The following is a 10,840-nucleotide window of genomic DNA, read 5'->3' on the forward strand; positions in this document are numbered from 1 at the left end:
GAACTGTCCCCGCAGCGCGCTAAGGATTTTAGTTCTTCCCGCGGCGCGCTATGGATACCGTTCTTCCCGCGACACGCTAAGGAATATAGTTCTTCTCGCGACGCGCTTAGAATTGAAGTTCTTCCCGCGGCGCGCTTAGAAATGTAGTTCTTCCCGCGACGCGTTAAGGTTGGTTCTGTCTGCCTTCGCGCTCGTGCACTCTTGACCTTCTGTGTCTGCCTTCGCGCTCAAGCTTTCTCGCGCTATGTCTTGAGTCTTTTCTTCTGTTTGATCCAGCTGTTTACTTTTGTGTTGTCTTATCTTCTGTGCTGTTGACCTGACCTATCTTATGTCTGAAAAGCCACTTTTGGCGCAGCATGCGCACCAACCCCATTGGTTGACAGAAAAAGTGACTGACATTATCTTTTGAGATCTGCTTTTTCCATGCTTGACCAGTACCTTTATCTGACCCTCCCATGCCTGTTTACTGTTCCCTGTCAGCTTTCCTTTGTCCCCTGCAGCTGCCATATCTTTTGATATCTTTTGCTTTTGGAATCTTTTACTTTTTGGAGATCTTTTCCCCTTTTCTAGGGATTGTGTTCCATAGGGTTTCCCTATAAATAATAATATTATTTTTCCTAACACATCACACACAAACACTTAATTTAACCTCCTCCTTGCTCTCTCTGCCGTCTTCCTCTCTGCCTCCGTCTTCCTCCCTGTTCTGCCCTGCTTTTCCGGTAATATATATTATATATAATAATTTATTTATTAATTATGCTAACTTATAATCAAGACTTAAAACAAATCATTAAAACAATAATCTTATTATAGGTTAACTTGTGCTTGTTTAAAGTTGATTCTTGCTTTATCTTACACCGCATCGTTTATCAAGTGAGTAATCTCGTACCTAATCCCTTTTTATTTTAATGTTTTGGGATGTTCATGTGTTCGTACAAACTTAGAGTCTTAAACTGTTTATGAACTTTAGTCGCGCAGTATCCCATGTGTTGAGGACGTAGACTTGGCTGTTTATTTGTATGTGTGGATCATTAACCGTCTTGTCGGTCTATTCCGCAGTTCTCATGGTACCATTAGATGAACACGGGAGAACTATCGTTTATGATTTTCTCTTTTGTTTACACTTGCACAGTCTTTCTTGTTTGTGAGCTCAATTGTGAGCACTGGCAGTTTATGAATCTTAGAGTTGGTCCCGATCGGATTACACCCTTGTTGAAAACCAGACATACACATGTTGCGCGCAGATTTATTGTTATCTATGTATTGTATTAAACTTGATTTCTCACCAACACGCAAGTGTTTGACGTTTATTTTAACACATGTTCAGGTTTGCAGTAGCTGTTTTGGAGCTCGAGGACACGTAGGAAATTTTCTTTATTTTGGACCTAGATTAAAATGTATCAAGACAAGTTATTGCTGTTCGAATATTATGATTTATAATATATTGATTTATGTTACCTTATGTTTACTTTGCGCGTGCGCGAATGAATGTATTTAATAAATATTGACACCCAATAGTGTCACGAGTAATGAAACAATATGTGGCGCCCCGATGTATAATCCGCCTTTGGTCGGGGTGTTACACCCAAGACCCGTTTTTTTTACTATAAAATTGGTTTTTTAATTATAAATAATATATAACTTGTTTTAAATAAATCATATATTAATTTTAGGTATATCCCTACTTTATAAGATTTTAAAATCAAATATTTGATGAGATTAATTTTTAATTTAAAGATGTGCTTGATTTTTAAATAGAGGCTTCTCATTAGAGGTAGCAATGAGAGTGGGTTGGGTTGGATTTGGGTGATGGGTCAGGATGGATATGAGGTCATGATGAATTTTTAAAATAGAAAGTTAGGATGGATATGGGTAAAACTAACTCATCTTGACCCAAGTGAAGATTGACATACAAAGGGTTTTAAAAACCCCTTAAAAAAATATTCAAAAAAACTATTAAAAAAATAGTAACTCAAAATATAAATAAAAAGCGCAAAATGTAAAATAACTAAAATGTTTATCCCCGTATTACGTGGGTTGTTTTATATTGTTTGTTCTAATATTTATTTATTTTTTGTATTTATATTTTTTTATTGTATGAAAGTTAATAATGATAAATTGTTTCACAACTAAATGAGATGTTATAACACGGTTTAAAAGCTATATGGTTTTGATGAGACCCAGGACCCGTTTATTTTTTTTACTATAAAATTGGTTTATTAATTATAAATAATATTTATGAAAGTTAATAATACTTTTGGTTTGATAAGACCCAACCCGCTTATTTTTTTACTATCAAGTTGGTTTTTTAATTTAAATAATATATATATATATATATATATATATATATATCTTTTTAAAATAAATAAGATATTTATTTTTTATTATATCCTATTTTATATGATTTACATCAATAATTTGGTGAGAATAATTTTTAATTTAATGAGATGTTATAACTCGTTTAAGAAATATCTGGGTTTGGTAAGACCATTACCCATAAATTCGGGTCAAATGCATGAGAAGTCTCCATTTAAAAATCAAACAAATCTGGTGACTCCAAAAAAAAGGGGAGCGACCACATCACGACACATAGGATTTTTATGTCTTCGTTTATATATATTATAGATAAATTATAGATAGATACTTTATACATTTCTTAATTAAGGTATTAATATCAAGCATCTGAGAAAAGATCAAATAAGAAGTTTGATTTTTCTAAGAAGGCTAGGAATGAGAGTATTTTTGTCTAATACTTTAATATTGAAAACCCACTTACTTTAATTTCAAAAACCCACTTAAAACACACTTAAATTTTCACTTATCTCCTACAACCACCACCGCCCATCGCCACCCACCGCCACCACCTTGCCGGAAAAGTCTTTGGAAATTTCGCCGGAAAATAAAACACTATGAAAAACATAATGAAAAAGTCACAATGTAAAAAACACAATAGAAAAAACACTATGAAAATAAAAACACAATGAAAACACAATTAAATAACACAATATAAAAAACACAATGCAAAAAACACTATGAAAAAATAAAACAAAATTGTATAACACAATTTTGTAAAAAACAATTATGGTAAAACACACTTTGTAAAACCCCACGAATTTTTATTTTTATAAAGCAATATGGTACTCATATAAAAGATAAAAAAAACACTCGTTTTTATGGTAAAATTGTTTTTAAAAAAAATATCGTATAAAAAAGTTATGGACGTTTTAAAATGATGGGGGAATTTGACATGTGTCTTGCATGTGAAGAGAGAAAGTCAACAAATATGTTATCCCTATTATGTCCTTACCCTTGTTTTACACTTGATTATTTCTCTAATCTAATCTCAACCATGCAATTCTCAAATGAATGGATAAGATTATTTTATATCCTTCATAGAAAAACTAATCTTCTTATTATATATCAACCCAGCATCATAATACTCATAAAATGATATTTACCAAAAAGTTTAAACAGATAACAAAATTCGTTTTACATTTTTTTTTTGTACAAATATTTAGAGATTTTGGTTTTTTCAAATGGTTTTGCATCTCAACAATAGATTTTGAGAGAACGTTTTACATTATCTTTTTTTCTTTTTATAAATAGTTATAGAAACTCTCTTTTTTTTTCTTCACCGCATAGAAATTTAACTCATTCTAAAGTTCTAGTGATTTATTTTAATAATATGATTTATATTGGTTAAATTATGCATAGCAAGTTATTATTACTCAGAAAAAAAAAATATTACATTCAACTAGCTGTATATCTCGATACGTACAGATATATAGAGTATTATTTATTATGTTGTGAAATATATTCTTTTTTTTTTGTCAATATTTGGCTTAAAACTAATAAACTTCTAAGGCTTAAAAAGGTTTTTAGATTTAAACTAATAAACTTCTAAGGCTTAAAAATGTTTTTAGATTTGTATTTTTTTTCTAAATAACTTAAAACTATGATAAAAATAAAAAACGCATTTTGTTAGTAGTATAGTTGGGTTTATTTGAGAAAAAAAATTAAAAAGAAGAAAGGAATAAAAATATATATATATTGGTTGATTGAAAATGCAAGTTGTTTATTGTTATATATGTATAAAAAAAAGCTATCGGTAAATATATTATTTGTTTAGCAACTTTTGTTATTTGGTTGTTCAAAATCTTTGATGATTGTGTTCTAAGTTTTAATTTATAGTTCAAACATTTTCGATGAATTATAATGTAGTAACCCTATTTTTAGGGCTTTCTTTCTTTCTTTCTTATTTTCTTAATTTTAATTCTAAAATTCTCTCTACACTCGAATAAGAAAGCGCTACACTAAGGTTAAGGTGATGGTATATTTTATTCATTGTAAAACGGGATAATTACCATTCTTATATTTGGGTATTAAAGTGGGAGCAAACATGAATAAAAAAAATAATCAGCAGCCAGTTGTGGATGTTTTTGACAAAGGACTTGCACTGTGGAAAGCTCGCACACTCTCAATGGGTGGTCGCGTAATGTTGATCAAGGCGGTACTTGAATGTATTACAAGCTATTATTTTTCCTTGTATCAAGCTCCAGTTAAAATTATAAAGATACTAAGAGGCTAAATGCAGAAGGTTCTTATGGGGTGGGGATGAAGATAAATCGAAAACATATTGAGTTGCATGGAATAGAGTTACATCGGATAAAAACGACAGGGGTTTAGACTTGTGTCCGCTAAAAGATTAATATTTAGCTCAGTTGTATAAATGGTGGTGACATTTCAAGGTGAAAAAGATAGCTTTCGGAAAGATATTATTTTGGCTTTGCATCATACTCCGAGATCCTAGCCGGTCATTCCCCACAACAAAACATTGAATGGAACGTGGGATAAGATCGTCAAAATTGATAAATCGTTGTCAGAAATGCAGGTTCCGTTAGCCAATTCCATTAAAGGTCAGGTAGGAGATGGACATAAGTTTCGGTTCTGGTTTGACGTGTGGCTCATCGACAACATATTGAAAACCGTTTCCCGAATTTGTTTGCGTTAGAAGCGGTTAAGTCATATAAGGTAACTTAAAGTAATCAAACACTTGCACTTCAAATCTTCGACAATGCGCAAAAATAGACGTTTAGACATCTAAAAAAAATCTCCGGGTTCTTGTATATCGGCGGGTCATTGAAGTAGTCTTTCATCAAACGATTGTTCATAGCCGAAACGGTCTCGTTCAATATATTCTCTTCTCAAAACCGGGCGATAAGAGCCTCATCATCAGTCGTGTGCTTGTTATTCTCAAAATATCGGTTGATTATGTCGAAGAAAGATGGAGAATCCATCTTTTGCATTTTGAGTATAGAGATATGTAGAATTTGTAGAGAGAATTTATAAAATTTGTGGCCAGTACATCCGGCCTTATTAAAATTAACCCGGAGATGAAAGTAAAGTCCACTTGGTACTAATTATTGGTGGCACGAAACCCAAGCTTTGGCAGCTAGCTAGCTAGCCAGCCGAGACAAAACTTGCGTGTCTGACGTGGCATTTGTACGGCTCATAACGCAGATCCAACGGCTAACATTCAACCAAAAAAAGATCAAAAGAGAAACACATTTACGACACTCAGTCGCTAGTTAGTCTTCGGAGACGACTTTTCCAGTCACTGTGTGTTTTTAGTGAGAGAAACCACACAATCTCAATTCAATCCTCAGGTACTTACTTTTTCAATCATTTAGGTACTACAGCTATAAATACTTAATTAATTTTCACTGATTGTTAATTAGAATCGAAATTAGGGTTTTATTAGGGACTAGATCGAAGAAACAGTATTTTAGGGTTTGAAGAATCTGGTGGAGATGCAGACGAGGAACATGGAGAGGAAGAATTCGATTAGGGAGAGGGGGAAGAGAGGGTTGGATGGTGCTGAAGATGAACCGCAGCAGCCCGAGCGGAAGCGCCCGGCCCTAGCTAGGTAATTTTAATGATTTTCAATTTGTGGTTGAGATCTAATTTGAAGTTAGGGCCTTTTGAGTGTTAGGTGTTATGTGGAATTTGTAAAATCAAGTGTGTTGATTTGATTTTGTAACTGTTGATGGTTTGATTAGCTTTCGGTATTTGTGATGTATAGGAAATAACTATGTATGTATAGATGATATGAGATTGAGGAATTTTGGTCACAGTAAACACAGGGTTTCATAAGTGGGACAGTTTTCGATGATAAGGAGATTTAGGATCAAGAACATTTTAAAGATGGATGCAATGCTATATAGAATGAAAATGATATATTAGTTTGTTATTGCTTCTATCATTGATTAGTTGATAAGCTCTATGGCCTTTGTCTACAAACTAAGGCTTATGCATTAATTAACTATATGCAGTTTATCTTTTTTTGAGGTATTTATAAAATTTGATCTCTAAACCTAAGTGGTTGCTTATTAGTTATTACATATTAGGGATAATGTTCTCATAGGCACCACCAAAGTATTTGAAAAGTTACACCAGCTGTCAAAACAAGTAAACCACATTCCAGGCAACCCAGTGTATTAGTTTGGTTTCATCTATGCCATTTTCACCTATAAACTTGGCGGAGAACTGTACAAGTACTAAAATGCCCTTCACAGCTTCTTATCAAATTGAAGCTTTGAAGTAAAGATTTCAACGTTGGGAATCAGTCTTTGAGGCGTGTACAGTCATTGTTTTGTGGTTTCTTTTGATTTAGGGTTTATGAAAAGTTAGACAAGTTGATTTTTAAATGCTGTTCAAAGTGCACCAATATCCTTGGAGTTTGTTTTGTTATTCTGGTTTTGAAACATATTTATTTTTGCAGTGTAATTGTGGAAGCTTTGAAGGTGGATAGTCTCCAAAAGCTTACCTCATCTTTGGAACCTATTCTTCGAAGAGTTGTAAGATGCTGCCTTTTACATTTCTGCTTTTTAAAATATTTCAGAATACTGATTTTATGAAAAGATTTTCTTTTCGTTTTCTGATTTTTGCATTCTAAAAATTGTTTTTGTGAAGTCACATGGAAACTCTGTTGGTTTAATGCCTACCCTTTCACCAACTCACTATTTCTTATCTGTGAACAGGTTAGTGAGGAAGTGGAGCGAGCTTTAGCAAAGCTAGGCCCTGCCCGGTTAACTAATGGAAGGTGTGTTATATGTTGTTTTATAATTCATGCTTTGCATACATATAAGGTTGGGTGTAAAAAAAATACATAACACAACTACTGTAACTAACGATATCTTCAAGCTAAACACCCAACACTAATCAAAAGGAACCAGAACAAGTAAACGCACAAGCAATCGATCAAGATTCAAACAATAGAGCAACTACATACACTCAACAAGCATACATAGACTATAGCAATGGGCCACAATCAAGAATGAACAGTTAGAATAATAACTCACAAACGATATATATAACAGATGTACAAACAACCTACTTGTGATGTTTAAGAAATATGTACACTTTGATGGTGATAAGATGTGCTAGTTAGGATCTTACAGTGTGATTGTCCAAATACCAGGAGCTCATCGTGAGCCACCTTTAACAATATTTCTGCCAGACTTTAACTGCTAGACTTCAGCTGAAAGACACAAAACACAATTTCGATCTTCAATAATTTGTTTTTGTACACTTTACTTGAAAAAAAGATGTTCCCGACAAAGTAGTGGCGACGACCGATAATTGTTGTTGCCGTGGATTTTGGCAGATAATACAAAGTGTAGCGGAAGTTATGAGTGGAATTATTTAGCGAGCACTGTGACAACAGATGTTCGCCAGAAGATTCCACTCAAAACCACCACTACACTTAACTCCAGTCGCCAGCAGCATTTGCTGTCTGCCGCCCCTGCTTTGCGGGGAACAAGTTTTTCAAGTTCAGTGTACAAAACATTTTCTTGAAGGTCGATGTGTGCTTAGGGTATTTTTGCTAAGGTGGAGCGAAATATTGTAGAAGACGCCTCACATAGAGTTTCTGTATAACGACAATTGCATCATTGGGATTTCTAAATGGTGCGCGCCTTACCACGATCGCGCTGTAAGTGGGTGTTTGGAATTGCTTATTTTTTATGCTTTTTGCTTTTTGGAGAGGCAAAATGTCCAAAATGCCCCTCCAAAAGCACCTAAAAGCACCAATTTGGTGCTTTTGGAGGGGCATTTTGGACATTTTGCCTCTCCAAAAAGCAAAAAACAAAAAAAATAAGCAACCCCAAACATGCCCTAAGTGTAATCTTACTTAAACATAATAAGCAGATTGTTTGTTACATGTGGTATGTATGCTGTTTGTGAGTTTTTATTCTGCTGCTCGTTCTTCATTGTGGCTTGTTGTAATTGTCATTTCAGTATACTTCTTGGGTGTACATAATTGCTTGGCTGTTTTATCCAAGTGCATTGCCTTTGATGAATCTATTCTGTATAATATCGATAATAACAAATTTTGTTTTTATTTTTTATCTGCGTGATAAATTTCAGGTCTTCACCTAAGCGTATTGAAGGACCAGATGGCAGAAACCTGCAGCTTCACTTCAAATCCCGGATGTCATTACCTCTCTACACTGGAGGAAAAGTTGAAGGCGAACACGGTGCTGCTATTCACATTGTCTTAGTTGATGCCAGCACAGGCCATGTGGTTACATCAGGACCCGAATCATCAATAAAGCTAGATGTTGTTGTCCTCGAAGGCGATTTCAACAATGAAGATGATCAAGGCTGGACACAAGAAGAGTTTGAAAGTCATGTTGTTAAAGAACGTGAAGGAAAGAGACCGTTGTTGACCGGAGATGTGCAGGTCACACTCAAAGAAGGTGTCGGGACATTAGGGGAGTTGACTTTTACAGACAATTCTAGTTGGATTAGGAGTCGGAAATTTAGACTCGGTTTGAAGGTTGCTTCGGGGTTCTGTGAAGGGGTGCGTGTACGTGAAGCAAAAACTGAAGCTTTCACCGTCAAAGATCACAGAGGAGAATGTATGTTTGTTTTTCATCATGTGTTATCAATCATTATACACGATAGTTTATCATTATTAATTCTCATTCTCATGATAGTGTACAAGAAACACTACCCGCCTACTTTAAATGATGAAGTGTGGAGACTAGAGAAAATTGGCAAAGATGGATCATTTCACAAGAGGCTGAATAAAGAAGGGATTTTTAAAGTTAAAGATTTTCTTCGTCTTGTTGTGCGAGATTCTCAAAAGCTACGTAATGTAAGAATATAGTATGATTAATTCATTTATTGCGTTGTATTGTTCTTTAAATATGTAATGAGTTTCCTTTTTAATTTTGTTTTAGATTCTTGGAAGTGGCATGTCTAATAAGATGTGGGAGGCTCTACTAGAGCATGCAAAAACATGTGTTCTGAGTGGAAAGTTTTATATATATTATCCAGAGGATAACAAAAATGTTGGTGTCATTTTCAATAATATTTATGAGCTTAGTGGTCTTATTGCTGGTGACCAATATCAACCTGCTGATTCTCTTTCTGATGCTCAAAAGGTTAATATATTATATTATGCATATACATATTATTCTTGAGTATGTAGTTTATGCTTGATGTTTATCTTTCATGCAGGTGTATGTGGATACATTGGTTAAGAAAGCATATGACAACTGGAACCAAGTTGTAGAGTATGATGGCAAGTCACTTGTGAGCTACAAGCAACCTAAAAGGTCGGGTGCGGGTACATCTCGGAACGATTATTCAATGGGGTCGATAGAGTATCCAAGATCTTCAAATAATCATCAACTGCCGCCACGTCATCCTGTTGTGGGTCCTACCGAGTCTCTCTCTGTGGACTCAAGCCTGTTATTAGGAGGTAAACACTAAACCCACCTTTTTACACTTACTATTATTATTATGGTTACCATAACTTCATCATTTGGTTCAGGTTATAATGACAGTATGAATAATATGTACCAAACCACGCCACAACTTGTGAACACCAATCCACATGGTCAGTATGACGTAAATTTCGCTTCGAATGTCCACCAAGACAACGGGTTTAACGATAGATCTGAGCTAGCACTCGGTCCACCACAATCTTCGTCATCATCATCATCGTTATCATTCCAACCTATGAACACATCGGTCCAACAGCAGCCGAACATGAACATGTTTGATGACTGGTCCCAGAACATGTCAGAGGAGGAGATCCGCATGAGGAGTCACGAGATGCTTGAGAATGAAGATATGCAGCACCTTCTTCGTCTCTTCAGTATGGGCGGTGGTCATGGCGGTAATGTGGCGGAAGATGGGTTTTCTTTTCCATCGTTTATGCCGTCACCGGCTCCAAATTATGACTTTGGTGAGGACCGCAACCGCCCTGGGAAGGCGGTGGTTGGTTGGTTGAAGATTAAGGCGGCAATGCGGTGGGGGTTTTTTGTGAGGAAAAAGGCAGCGGAAAGACGGGCACAGATTGTCGAGCTGGATGAGGATGAATGAAATCGGTTGGAGTGGATGACTGCTTTTAAACTGTTGGTAATCGTAGCGAACCGTTTAGATTGCAGAAGTAAATTTTAGGGTTTATCTAGGTGGTGTAATTTGGGTTTGCTTTGTATAGTAATAGGAGTTCATTAAAAAAACTTGTTTTCTTGAACTAAGATACATATTCATCTTGTTTTCCGTTTTCCTGTATAATGAATTTCGTTTTTTTTTTTTTGTTGTTTTCTATAATTGAAGATCTACAACGTTCCTATTACGTGTATACGTCTTGTAATCAAGTTTTACATTCGTTAATTAGCTGTTCTTTTTTTTTCAAACGACAACTTTCATTAAACAAGGTGCTCTAGACACGTTACTTAATTAGCTATGAGTGGATGCTTTAACAATTCAAAGTTTTTTACCAACTGTTTTGACCAACCAAGTTAGTCATAAAAGTATTATTGAC

The 10,840-nt window shown here is 34.9% G+C and overlaps 1 protein-coding gene across 1 annotated transcript; it reads left to right on the forward strand.

The window, feature by feature from the left end:
• Nucleotides 1–5,752: 5,752 nt before the first annotated feature.
• LOC143624234 (calmodulin-binding protein 60 B-like) lies at nucleotides 5,753–10,590 on the forward strand. The gene is made up of 8 exons (XM_077094952.1): nucleotides 5,753–5,926; nucleotides 6,782–6,857; nucleotides 7,041–7,102; nucleotides 8,428–8,921; nucleotides 9,000–9,160; nucleotides 9,246–9,449; nucleotides 9,526–9,769; nucleotides 9,842–10,590. The coding sequence occupies exons 1-8, from the start codon at nucleotides 5,811–5,813 to the stop codon at nucleotides 10,393–10,395; spliced, it is 1,911 nt and encodes a 636-aa protein (XP_076951067.1). The 5' UTR covers nucleotides 5,753–5,810; the 3' UTR covers nucleotides 10,396–10,590.
• Nucleotides 10,591–10,840: the final 250 nt, after the last annotated feature.

Source organism: Bidens hawaiensis, unplaced genomic scaffold (genome assembly GCF_021521415.1).
Source record: "Bidens hawaiensis isolate Kalapana, Puna unplaced genomic scaffold, B.hawaiensis_p1.1 tig00003698_1, whole genome shotgun sequence".
Classification (NCBI taxonomy): Eukaryota; Viridiplantae; Streptophyta; class Magnoliopsida; order Asterales; family Asteraceae; genus Bidens; species Bidens hawaiensis.

Coding starts and splice junctions, on each gene's coding strand:
- LOC143624234 (XM_077094952.1), top strand. CDS start 5,811: ATGCAGACGAGGAACATGGAGAGGAAGAATTCGATTAGGGAGAGGGGG. Junction 7,103..8,427: donor GCCCGGTTAACTAATGGAAG/GTGTGTTATATG, acceptor GATAAATTTCAG/GTCTTCACCTAAGCGTATTG. Junction 9,161..9,245: donor ATTCTCAAAAGCTACGTAAT/GTAAGAATATAG, acceptor ATTTTGTTTTAG/ATTCTTGGAAGTGGCATGTC.